The sequence below is a fragment of the Citrus sinensis genome, chromosome 6 (assembly GCF_022201045.2).
Source record: "Citrus sinensis cultivar Valencia sweet orange chromosome 6, DVS_A1.0, whole genome shotgun sequence".
NCBI classification, from domain to species: Eukaryota; Viridiplantae; Streptophyta; class Magnoliopsida; order Sapindales; family Rutaceae; genus Citrus; species Citrus sinensis.
The window spans coordinates 19,508,338-19,522,444 of record NC_068561.1 but is presented as its reverse complement, the minus strand read 5'-3'; the positions used below and the strand labels follow the sequence as shown (position 1 = coordinate 19,522,444).

General features: G+C 30.8%; 1 protein-coding gene across 1 annotated transcript; it reads left to right on the top strand.

Annotated features, from left to right (window-relative positions):
* Nucleotides 1–9,328: 9,328 nt before the first annotated feature.
* Nucleotides 9,329–12,321, top strand: LOC102621843 (protein trichome birefringence). Its single transcript, XM_006492781.4, has 5 exons — nucleotides 9,329–10,597; nucleotides 10,726–10,918; nucleotides 11,000–11,193; nucleotides 11,284–11,442; nucleotides 11,668–12,321. The coding sequence occupies exons 1-5, from the start codon at nucleotides 9,573–9,575 to the stop codon at nucleotides 12,029–12,031; spliced, it is 1,935 nt and encodes a 644-aa protein (XP_006492844.1). The 5' UTR covers nucleotides 9,329–9,572; the 3' UTR covers nucleotides 12,032–12,321.
* The last annotated feature ends 1,786 nt before the right edge of the window (nucleotides 12,322–14,107 follow it).

Below are 14,107 nucleotides of genomic sequence, written 5' to 3'. Positions count from 1 at the left end.
AAGTTAGGCCCCGTTTTTTAATAACAAGGATGATTGATTCTAGTCGAAATTGCTTGATCTGCACATTCTGTGTCTATAAATGCAACATTTGTCCTTTATTTTTTATTTCTTATTCATTTTTTTTATCATCATTTGAGGCAAAGTTGATCGTTGCAACTAACTGCTTCTACTCCAAGCCAAATTCTGACTTTCAAAGTAATATAATTACCTTCTACAGAATAAATAGTCTTGCTTTAATCTCGTCTTTGAGAATCACTAATGTTTATCAGTTTACTGTTCTGAGAAATGATTGGGATTAAAAGAAGCTTCATCACAAAGTGGGGCTAAGTTTCTTCTTCTTTGGCTCCACCAACCAAAAAAAAAAAAAAAAAAAATTGCCCAAACTGCTTGCACAAGGAAACATGTTTAATGTTTCAGTAGTCACTTTTATTACAATTGGTTTGGTGATTTGCTCACATAATTATAAGTACGTAATCAATTGTTCTTTATACTGTATCTTTTATGATTATTTATTAGTTGGCATAGAGACAATAGATTGATGTTCTCAATAAAATGAGATCTCTCTTTAGCGAAAGTAATGGTGGGAATCAAAGTAGTAAAGCCCTAACATAATGTCATATTGATGAACATCTTCGGCCTAGGCAATTGAATCCGAAAAAAGAAAAGCTCGTCCATAGAAAGATTCTACCACTAGACGCTTATTCATCGCAGATAACTTGTAGCTAATTTGTTGCCCCATTCCAAATTCTCTGTAAAGCAAAATGCATGTCCCAAAGAACTTTAGCTTTGACTAAGTACTTAATAATTACTAGCGGCACTAGGAAATTGCTCGACCTTCACTTTCACTAGGGTTTGATTTGAAAAGCTGTTAGCTATATATGAAACAGAATGATTAACATTTGTCTGATGTTTGTGTATGAATATGATTGATTGGCATGCATTTGTATATTATAAATTTAACTAATAAAGTCAAATGTGGTCGGTCGAGATAATCTTGCGTATCCCTTTTAACGGATGACCCATGATCATCATGTGATCACCCGTGTATCTTTTCTTCAACCTAGCTAATTTGTTGCTTCTTTACTTTAAATCCTCCACTAAACTTCTAGACATATTCATGTAAATGGAAGTCTCAAAACCTTTCTGATACTAGTGTATGGAATTTATACGTTACAAGTGAGGAGATTTGTTAGGTAAACATCGATCTAGTATCTCTCTCATTTTGTAGTTTTGCGAAAGTTCATCTCTGGTGTGCAGATGTATAAATGTATATTTTTAAAAACGAACTTATAATTTTTAATAGTAACTAACACAGAGCAATAATTAAAATTGCACTTGATAAATTTGAATTTTAGAAATTGGGAGATTCTTTTAGAAATCCACTAGCCTAACTCAAATTAAAAGATAAGGTCTAGAATTGAATGTTACCTAAGCTTATATATTTAACCCGAGATTCATTCTCAATATATGTAGGACATTGTCTTTAACATTCATGTCATGTGGAAGTTAGTCGTTTTGCTCAGTCCTTATCAAGTGATAAGGTAGTATGAGCCGATCACCTGTGCATAAATCTGGCTCTAATACCATATAAAACCTCATGTATCTAACTCATACTTAAAATCCAACTGTAGAGTTGAGAGTTACCTAAAACTTATGTATTTAACCCAAAGTCCATTCAAAATTGACATGGGACATTGTCCTTAACAGTTCCAAATTATATATATATATATATATATAATCTTTAAAATTATTTTTAACATTCTTATCATGGCAAGTTGATATTTTTATTTGGTCTTTGTCATGTGATAATTTAGTATGGGTCGGTCACTTGTGCATGAATCTAACTCTGATATTATATAAAAACCCATTGATCTAACTCCTACTCAAAAGTTAATTTTTAAATTGAGGATTGTCCAAAACTTATATATTTAACCCAATGTCCATTTTCATTCTATATAAGATGTTGTCCTTAACATTTCCAAATTTATATATATAATCTTTTAAAGTTTTTTGAATTTGGGTTGCTATGTTTCGAGATTCCTTCAAACCCACATTCATTCTTACAATTCACTCCTATTCGTAACATACTTTGCTTCACATCTTGTTTTCGATTGCAAATGCACATGCACACGTCATGGTTTTAGAGTTTTGGAACATGAATCAAGAATCATGATAATATTGCAAGAAAGAAATACAAATATTTCTAACATTATTAAAACTTGGACTGATCAAATACATATGACTCGTACCCAGATGTCGTTTGCCAATTTTCTCAGCATTTTTCAGTGGTCCATGCACATGGTGAAGAAGTAAGAATTTATGTTTGCATTGAATTTCTAAATTTGAAAAACGTTCAACAATGTTGTCCTTATCATGTAAATTCATTTGTAGTAGACTCTGTAACCACTCAATTAATGCATCCGTCTCACTATCAAAATATTTAGTATCCATCAACTTGTTGAGGGTAGACCCACTTCCTTGCCAAATATTTGAACCTTCAATATTAATATGATATGTACCTTAAATACTTTTTTCTCTCTTTTATTTTAATTGCGATTATGATTGGTTTGTTTTATAATAAATAGATACGCAATAAAATGTCATTGAACATTAATTATCTTAAATTTTGTGTTTTTTCATTCAATTAATTTTTTTCATGTCATATTAGTTTATACCATTATGTATATTTCTAATTACTCTTCTCATAAATAACGTTGGAGACAAATTTTCAAACATGAGTTTATTAGCAAGGGTTCAATAAAAACTTCCCAGAGCTTAGGGTCAAGATCATCTTCAATTGGCCAATACATTTTGGTAATTCCCATGAAAACACATACTACTTGGGTTTTGAAATACTTCATTTAATATAACGTCAAAGTTTTATTGGGTCAAGAAACCTTCACGTACAATGAAATTTCATAGAACCCGTAACCCTACCATTATTTTAAAGTACGATCAGCTTAGCCTTTTAAACCAGCTTCGAGGGATATGATTGCCTTAATTATGTCTCAATTTGTGGTAACACTAAACAATTAAAATCTTATTTATTTAAATCAATTTCCTCTAATAGTTGATACATTGTGCTTAACGAATCGACGTGTGGCAAGTCATGCGAGTATCGCCATTAAAGTAAAGTCCTCAAATCATGCGAAAGGGGGCACAAAATGTGAAGAAATCATGTGAATTACAACATTAGCTTTGATTGTTTTAATACCAATATATTGAATGACGATTGTGCACTTGTCTTCTTGTTTTGTGAAGTTTTAACAAATCTGATTTAAGTTATTGAGTCGGTGGACAAAATTAGTTGAAAGATTTTGTGGATTTTTAAATGTCTCGGGACCCTTTCTTCATTGTCATTTTCTTCATATGGGTTGGGTTGGGTTGCGTTTTCTTTTCAATTTGGGTGGCGGGTTCACATTTATAACAAGCCAGATCTTTTCAATTGCTTTTCAATAATGCCATTGAATCTGATAATTTAAAAAAGGGCTGCTGCGTTTTGATGAAAATGATATAAATGTTATTAATAATGGTTGGAAGAAAATTTCAGGCCTCCTTAAATATATGGGTTTTCTTTTATAATTTTGCGTTTAAAAATAAATAAATAAAATAATTTTTTTTTCAATAAAGAAATTAGATGCATCATTGGTGTTGCTAGTTCTATAGATTTAGGGTATGATGTTATTTTAAATTTCTACATGAATAAAAGTATCGTACGAAACATATGTAGGCTGTATACCCAACTTGCAAAAATCGAAAGCACAAAGTGAAAAAGTAATTTATGAAATTTTCTTTAAAAGCAGAAAGCTAAGTGCCCCTCTATCAACCTTTCAAAAGGAATCATCGTTCATCTTTTTCAATTTTTTTTTTTTTTTTAGGGTTTAGTCAAGTGATTTATAAATTTCATAAAAAAAAAATTGATATTTAGTCCGAAATTCTATTAAATTGAATATATGAAATTTTTTCATTAAAAAAAAAAGAATATATGATTTTTTTATATATAACAATAGTAATAAATATCACAATTGTTATATAAATTATATAATTGATTTATTAAACCGATTATTAATTAACCAAATAAATTTATTCACTCCTTTAAAAATAAAGAAAATGTCTTTGAAGTTACAAAAGCTCCACCATCTTCTTTAATTATTAAATTTAAGGTTCGCTTTGTCTTAGATTTTGAATTTCTCTCTATTATTGATTGTGCCTTAATTTTCTCATCTAATATTCGAACGATAATATTGTTATTTTCCGATTTCTGCCAATCAATTACGCAGCAGCCTTTGATCATTCATAATAATGTGACTCGACATCACTCCATCCCTGCCTGAATCAGATCGTATTTGGTTCTTTAAACATTATTGCAAAAGAAGAAACAGTCTTTTGGTTGTTGAAGTAGAAGCTTGTTTATGTTCTTTAAAGGCCAGAACCAGAAGCTTCCAGTTGGATCAATGTTCGATAATTAATCGCTGAAATTTACTTTTTTATTTATTTTTTTGTTGGTAAACAAATTGATTCCTTCTGCTTTGGACATATTCGGCCGGTCTTTTTTATCACATGATTGAAAGATGATGTGTGACCGCGCGTGGGTGAATCCGATTATAAATATCATATAGAATTTTATTGAATTAACTTATTCTTGATCTAAATTTTGATATGATTTTCTCAATTAAAAAAAAAAAAAAATCTTCTTAGAATCACTTAAATGAAGTGTGTGTGTGTGTGTGTCTGTATCCATGAGCCTATGGAATGTTTATAAAAACTCATTTACAGTTTTTTTTTCAATGAATAATGCGGATTTTATTAAAAAAGAAAAAAAGGGGATATAATAATCTTAAATTATGAAATGACTAAGTAAATCAATATTTGGATAATTTTTAAAAAATTTTATATAAATTTTTTAAATAACGATAAATAAAACGTTCTACTAACTATACAATACGCACACAACTTTTATGCTTGCCTAAAAACTCATTGAGTGATGATACATCTATAAATTCTTATATAAACTTATATTGTATAAATTGATGTGATATTAATTAATTAGTTGAATAAAAATATAAAATAATAAAAATAAATCATGTGAACCAAAAAATATTTCATTCAACTAATGAATTAACGGCACATCAGTTTGTACAAAATAAATTTATACAAGAGTTACATCATTACTTAAACTCATTTATAGTTTAATCATGTTTTTTTTTTTTAATGGTATCTCAAACAGAGGATAAATCCAGTTCACATGTACGAAATTAAGAGTTCAACGTGTCGATGTACGACCGCAGTATGACAGAAGTTTCGTAACTCTGCGGGTTAGACGGTCATGTCCCAAACATTATTTAATAATTGTTTATTATTTTATGATTTAAAAATAAAAAATAAAAGGAGAGAGAACCGACGGAGCACCGACAGAACAGTAGCATGGTATTTGGAGTTGACGCGTATTGTTAAAATGTCAGATACTCAAAACTCGTACACAAGTCCATCGAAGTCCACGCTTACATGTACGGATTTTTAAAAATCTATTTTATTTTATTTTTAGATCTTTGACGGGAATTTACTTTTTTTCAAAAAAAGACTGTTTATTGTAATAAAACATGTGTTACGGAAGGCAGTGATGAATGATTTATTTTATTAATCAGGATAATATTTGATAAATTCAGTGATCAATGGATATTAGCTGTTTGCGAGTTGTTATTATTCAATTAATATTATTTGGGGAACAAATTTTGCATAAGAAATTTATAACCGTATAACTTTACTTTTGTTTTCCTTTTCATTAAATTGATTAAACTATAGTATTACTTTTGAAACAATATTTGACGCATGTAATTCTATTTAACAGTGTTTCCTAGTAAAATGATCAAAAGAAACAAGAAAAAAATAATTTACATAAAAAAAACGTCATTATTATTATTATTTATAAGTGTTAATGTGGTAACGATCACATATCGCAGAGAAATTTTACTAATTAACTATTTAGCAACATCAGCAGCAAAACACGTGAAAAAAAGTTTTTATTTTTAATTTTTTTGAGAGAGTGAAAAAAAAAAAGGTTTTGATTGAAAACTAGAAGATAATTCCCTGCCGAACGAACTTCTCAACTAAATTACAGTTAGAAATATCATGAATGTTGTACCTTTTGATTTGAAGTGAACAAATTAAATGAAGCAACTAAGCAATGGAAACAAATAATGGAGGCTCACGAATGAAAAGACTAAAGGATACAAAAGTTATTATAATAATTAACTTTTTTTTTTTTCAATAAGAACAACAATAAGGCATAGTAGTTTTTCAAAATAATTAATGTTAATTGTGTGCAATTGAAATAGTAAGTAGTGAAGAAAATCAGTTAAATTTTAATAAAATTTATTTTTAAAATTATTGTAAATTTTAAATGCAATCATATGTTTTTAATAAATTTTATTATTGGGAATATAAATAATCAAATTAAATATAATATTTAATAAAATTTATTTACATATTTGTAAACATATATATATATAATATTTTTATTGAGTATATTTTATAACTCATAACTAAAATAAATATTTTATATTATTAATTTTATTTTTTTTACCCTAACTATTCCTAAACGGTTAATAATATTTCAATCATGGTAATTCTGAGAGGGCAGAATTCGCAATTTCTCAGAAATGCAAAATGAGCTGGCGACAAAAAAATTAAAATTAAAATTAAAAATTGATGTGCTGCTGCTGCTGCGGGCCTGCGGCAACATGTGCCGGTGATTCCAAACAAAATCACGCCATTGCCTGGATTCACAACTCTTCTGTTGTCTGTGATGGGGCCCTCCAATGCGAATGCGTCACAAGCCACTCATTATTGAAATTGAGACAGTTTCCCGTCACCTCCCGGTGACTTACATACTCGATGGTTAAAGGGCATCCTCATTAGATCTGGGCCGTCAAGTTTCATCAGATATTGGATCCCGAAGCTATGAGTTCTGACACGTGGCACATGTCGTACTGTAAAACGGTACTGTTGGTCCCACACGGAAAGTGCTAGTATGCTGGACATGCTAAACGGAAACCGGTCAGCGGGAAATCGTATGAATGGAAAGTGGAATCTCAGGGGCATTTAAAATTACGAAAAAAATATGCTTCATTTTACAACTTTGCCATCGTCTTTTTCTTCGACCATTGCATTTATTAAAAATAAATTTTTGGAATAATTGTAAAACTTTTTTTTTTAATTAGTGAAATCTCACTGTATTTTTCCAAAAATAAAAAATAAATAATAATCAAGCTTAATCTAGATAAATATCAATTGAATCACTTTCAAATCTCAAGAAATGTAATTAAAAATATTTCAAGTTGATAAATGATCAATGTGAAAACGTACAAGTTGGTCTTGTTTTGTTGTAGTGTTGTCAACATTTTAATTGCGTTTTCAATTTTTTTTTTAATTTTTTTTTTATTTTATGGTTTGAGGTATTGTTAGTTGGAGCATGAGAGTCAAGGTCTTTATGATGTACTAGTGGGTACTTTTTGTTCAATGTCGGTCTCTGGGACATTATGGAAACCTAACCCACTTTGAAATTATGAACCAGGGATTTAATGGATATATTCCAAAATTCCATTATTGTTATTTTGCAAATGCAGATCTCTGCTTTAAGTGGAAAAATAAAAATAGGTTATCACTAAACAGTTTGTTTTTATCCCAAAAGTTAGTTATTAATGTCTTTAAAATAAATCTTATTTTGCACTTTTAGGAATAAAAATTTAATAATATAACTAAAGATGATTTACTAGTATTCATTCAAAAAATAAAATAAAATAAAATCTGTAAGTTAGCCAGTTGGTTGCTCTTTTGAATGATAGAATCGCGATTTTCAAGTTATCAAGAGCTATCCCATTAAGAAGGTTAAAAAAATTATACATTTTACTATTAATTTTTTAACGTTTTTAAAATTTATAGTGTTCAATACTAAACGAAATCTTATAATAATGTATGTACAAGTCTTTTTTTAATTGGTTATATCAACTCTGTGATTAAAAAAAAAAAACAAAACCAAAACAAAATTTTATTGTTAATAAAAAATCCAGTTCCCATATCCGCCGGTTGCCACCCAGGACCGTACAGGAAAATGGGGCGGTGACTTGAATAAGCTCCTATTCTTTTGGTATTTTTGTTTAGCAGGCGAAGAAAATTGAACTCACGTCTCCCGCATTGCCAATCAACAACATTTGCCATGACATTAGTATCTTCAAACAATTGAATAACTTTTTACGTATATTTTAAATAAATAAATATGTAAGATAAAAATATTTTGATGAACAATTGTAAACGTGAAGTAATTCTGTAGTGTCTTGTAAATGATGATAAAAATATGAAATGCGATTATATAATATATTATAAATGATTATATAACTGCAGATTAATCCGACAATATTGAGAGTGTTTGGGATAGCTGCGCTGTGCTCCCCATGCTTTAATTTAGGGGAATATCCCTTGGAACAAAGTATGGGGAGCAGCTGCGCTATGGTAGCCTAGCTGCCCCAAACGGACCCTTTATATGATAACAACTCTCACTGCTTTAGTGTATAAACATATTTTAATACTTTTTTTTTTGTGTTTTTTTAGTTTGAAGGAGACTTTTTGGTTGAAAAGTTATTATATATATATATATATATATATATATAATATAATATAATTAAGGAATCCTATGTATTTGATAAATTTTATTATTAAATTGTTATAAAAATATAAATAATTAAAATATAAAAATATGTATAAAATTAATTCTTAAAATTAAATTTGAAAAGTTACCACTTTCATACTTATCAAAACCTACTATAAGATGAAGCGATTTTATTATAAATAATTTATTGAACAATAAAATTAAATTTTAATTTTTCAAAATCCTTTCCAAACCTCTTACCAACAATTCTAAACTGGCCATAAATAATTAAAAACAATTGTATATCGACGCAACTCTTTTTAGACTTTTACAAAAGAGTAATGATATAGTCACAAATTCTTGTACAAATTTATTTTGTACAAACTGACGTGGCACGATAAGATTGGTTGAATGAAAATATAAATTAATAAAAACAAATTATGTGGGTCAAGTGATATTTAATTCAACCAATCTTATCATGCCACATCAGTTTGTACAAAATAAATTTGTACAAGAGTTTATGGTTGTATCATTACTCTTTACAAAAATTCCTCCAATAGCACACACATTTCACTGCATCAGTGGCATTTCTGTTATTATATGCAAAAACTAAAGACATATTTGAAGAACAGTTTAAGTTGTTTAACGAGATCTTCTCTTCCCAAAATAACCATCCCAAAAAACGACGCCGCTTGTGTTTCCTTACTGAACTCTTATCTCCTTCTCTCTCCCCTACACGCAAGTCCCCTCCTTGCACAGACATCTCTCTCTTTCAGCAATCCCCATTAACTTCAAAACAACCTTTCTCTCTCTCTCTCTCTCACCAACATTCAGCTCAGTTGTGTTTTTTTTTTCTCCAAAAAAATAATAATTATATGTGAAGGAGTTTTTTGTTCTCTGAAAAGGAGGAACAAAAAGAAGAAGGGCTATGGCGGAAGCAACAAAGCAGTTGAGTAAGCTGGTGACAGAGTTCAAAAGCACCTTCAGTCTCTTCAAAACAAGAAGAAGTGTTGCTTTCGCATATGGGTGTATGTTTGTTTTTGTTGCTTTCACTGTTTTCATTGCTTTCAATCCTTCCTCGAACACCTCTTCTTCTCTCTCTTTCTCCAACATCTTCACCACTTCCATTACTGCCGCAAGATCTAAGTCCTCTTCTGTTTTCTCTCACTTCTTCCCCAATTTACAGCAGCCCCATAACTCCTCCTCCTCTTCTTCTTCAGCCTCTTCTTCGGCTTCCCAATTTAATGGTACTAGATCTAATGGTAACAACATCACTTTTTCAGAACCACCCAGTACAAAAAACCGTACCGAGAATGCTGGTAAAGTTGCAATTTTACATGCAAATCAGACCTCAATTGTCAAGAAGCCACCATCCAGTGTGCAAAACCAGGCTCGAAGTTCAGAAATTTCTCATAAAGATCAAATTTTGAAGGCGAAGCCAAGCTCAGTTGTGAATAAGTCACCATCCAGTGTGCACAATAAGACTCAGAGTACAAAAAGAGATGCAGATTTGCGCGCAAACCAAACCTCAGTTGTCAATAAGGCCCCATCCAGTGTGAAGAACCAAACTCAAAGTTCGGAAATTTCTGTTAAAGATCAAAATTTGAAGGCAAATCAGAGTGCTGCACCTGCTAGTAAGAGCACTAATTCAAGCTCATTGGTGAAGGATGGAGTGACATCGAATTACACGGCATCTTTGGCGAAGAAACAGAGTGATGATGGGAAGAAACGGAGGAATGGAAATGATGCAGGGGTTGTGGTGAAGCAGTGGATGGAGGATTTGATGAACTGTGATTTGTTTGATGGAGAATGGGTTCATGATGATTCATATCCGCTTTATAAAGCAGAAACTTGTTCTTTTATTGATGAGCAATTTGGCTGCCTTCGTAATGGAAGGCCTGACAGAGATTTTCTGAAAATGAAATGGAAGCCTAAAGGGTGTAAATTGCCAAGGTATGGATCAGAGTTTCAGTTTATTCGTTTGATTTATACTTATTGATCAATTTATGTCTTTGCTTATACCACTGGAATTAATCGTCAATTATGTTAAACTGGTTTAGATGAATTTGAATTGCATATAGGTTGAATGGAGCTCATATGTTGGAATTGTTAAGAGGCAAGCGACTTGTGTTTGTCGGCGATTCATTGAATAGGAATATGTGGGAATCTCTTGTTTGCATTCTGAAAAACTTAGCAAAAGATCCAAAGAATGTTTATGAAGCCAATGGGAGATCCCATTTTCGTGGAGAAGCATCGTACTCATTTATATTCAAAGTATGTTATTGATCTATTAATCATTTACCATTCATGTTTGTTCTATATTCTCGTGTTTATTTTATAATTTTCGTTCGATAGGATTACAACTGTTCTGTGGAGTTCTTTGTATCGCCTTTCTTAGTCCAAGAATGGGAAATGCCAGAAAAAGACGGAACGAAGAAGGAAACGCTTCGGCTGGATTTAGTAGGAAGGTCTTCTGATCAATACAAAGGTGCCGATATCATTATTTTCAACACCGGTCATTGGTGGACTCATGACAAAACTGCTGAAGGGTATGGCATTTGTTGTTCTTATTAACAAATTTTTTTTATGGTAATTAAATATTGATTAGCAGAAACTAAAACAACGGTTGATATTTGCAGGAAAGATTATTACCAAGAGGGTAGCCATGTATATGGTGAGCTGAATGTTCTTGAGGCTTTCCGAAGAGCTTTAACAACGTGGGCTAGGTGGGTTGATGCCAATGTAAATCCAATGAAGTCTATGGTTTTCTTCAGGGGTTACTCTGCTTCCCATTTCAGGTAATGAATATATTTAATTCAATTTTTTTAATTGTGTTGGTCTTGCCTATTCTTGCGTTACTAATTCCGATGTAAAGTTTTAGTGAAAGACCTTAGATGGTGCCATATGGATATTGCATTTGTTTCCCACTGTAACTGCTTTGGGAGCTCAGCATCTTGAACCTTGGACTCAACAATAATACTTTACTAATGTTTCTCTAAATGTTGTTTTTGTTTTTAATTCAGCGGAGGGCAGTGGAATTCCGGAGGGGCATGTGATCACGAGACTGAACCGATCAAGAACAAGACATATCTCACAGCGTATCCACCTAAGATGAAAGTATTAGAGTCAGTGCTCAAAGGGATGAAAACCCATGTCACTTACCTCAACATTACCCGATTGACTGACTACCGGAAGGATGGTCATCCGTCAATCTATAGAAAGCAACACATATCAGATGCGGAAAGGAGGTCGCCATTGAGGTACCAGGACTGCAGCCACTGGTGCCTTCCTGGTGTACCCGATGCATGGAACGAGCTTTTCTATGCTGAGCTTATCATAAAGGAGAACAAGATGCTGAAACATCAGAATTCAAAGAGATATAGGTAAATTTTTTTGACCACCAAGCTTTTTACAGAGGCCAATCATATTTAACGGGTGCTTTGTAGAAATCACACATGCCGTATAGTTCTTTTTGTCTATTTTCTTGGAATTGTAGAAGCAAATCACCGTGGAGAAGCTCCATACAAGTAATTAATATTTTTCTCTTCCCGATAAGTTATGAGCAAAAATGTGGGATGACATAAAAAATGAAAATATACGTCAGAGAGATTGATCAGTACTTTGTAATAATCGTATTTGTTTATATGCAAGCCAGTCCCTCTGGAGCTCTTGTGCCACATGGCAATTTCTTGTGGAAGGCATTAACTTAAGTGAGTAATGATGTAGTGAGTGATGGTGCCGGGCTGTTTGATTAATTTTCAATCATAAAATTTAGCATTTGTTCAGGTAGTCACTACTAGTGTTTAGTGTCTATTAAGCCATCTTCTTTAAGCTGGAGTTGGCTGATGAAAACTTGTGCAAAAAAATTTTATTTTAAAATAATTTTACCGTTTAATTACTTTTTTTTGGCCCAATGGTTGATGTTCAATTTATAAATTTGTTTGTTTGTCAAAGTTGTGACGGTGAAGTTTCAAAGTTTCAAACTTGACTAGTGGTAAATAATGAAGGATTGTTGGAGCTTTTTTGTTGATGTCATTTTCCTTTAGTTGAAACATTTGTCAATTTTGTTTGAGGAAAATGATTCCGCTGATTGCTGCTTTTAATAAGTTATATATATATATATGTGTGTGTGTATAAAATTATTTTGGTTGCACACTTTACTCCTTTTCTCGCTTGGGTCACATGAGATGCCTTTGACAGCAAATCACCACTTCAAAAAATATGATAAAGCTTTGTTTGATTTGTCGGTAATCTCAATATTATTATTATTATTATTATTATTCTTTTTTTTTTTAGGCTTAGTGATTGCCATGTCGAAATCACATGACATGTGGACTGTGTGGATGTTGTAAAATCTAGATTTAAATTAGAATCAAAATTGTACATCGTTGTAAAATAATAATTAAAAAAAAATTGCCAGACCAAGAAAACAAATCAATTTAAAACAAGAAGCCAGCAATGTTGAGAACAAACTTTACAAAAGTCACTTAAGACATACCATTTAGATTTAGTTTCAATATAAATAATTATTAATTTATGTAATAATTGGGTGTTATAGAAAAAATATGAATTTTTTTAAAAAAAATTACTATCCTATAGAAAAAAAATATATTATGTTAGTCCCAGGTTGGGATTGGTGAAAAATATTATTTAATTGATGTTATTAATTTATTGAGTATCATTTTATCAAGGTTCTAATGAACCAAGAAAATATAAGAATAGAGGAGCTACTTAGCACCTACTTTTTGATATTTTATTTGTTATAAGAATTAAGGTATGCTATGCTTTTTAAGTTATAGTTGTTGTGGAAAAAAAATGTAACTATAAAATAAAAGTTAATAATATAAATTTTAAATAATAATTTTGACAAAATTATTAAAGATATAATAAATTTTTCATCGTACAAGTGAAAAATCAGGTCAACATAACTTTTAAGCTACAGCAGCTATTGTTTACCAAATATTTTAGTATTGTCTAACCTTAAATACAAACGCACCTTATATCTTATTAGACCCCACTTATTTTGTTTTTTTTTTAATTATATTATAATTATGAATGCAATTGCTTTAAGGGAACCCCAAGAAAATTTTTTTTCAAAGAATCAAGTATTCTATTTTTTATTACCAAATTAAAATGTATTGTTGTTTATCATGCACGGGATCTGAATAAATGAAAATTAATCTAATCGTTCATCCATTCATACAATTGACCGGAATATATAGAAGGATTTATTGACTAAATGAAAAAAAGAAATGTTTAATTATTGTAATGCCTTTTCGTTTCTAATATAAATTAAACAATTGTGATTAACAATAATAAGGTATTTGAAGTCTATGAGAAGCAATAATAACGGTAAATTGATGCTATTAGCACCCCTCTGAACTCTTCTTAAAACCCTTCCTTCTGAACGAAACCCCTTTAAAATACCACTTTTTTTTCCAAAAGTAAACTTAATTCACCTCA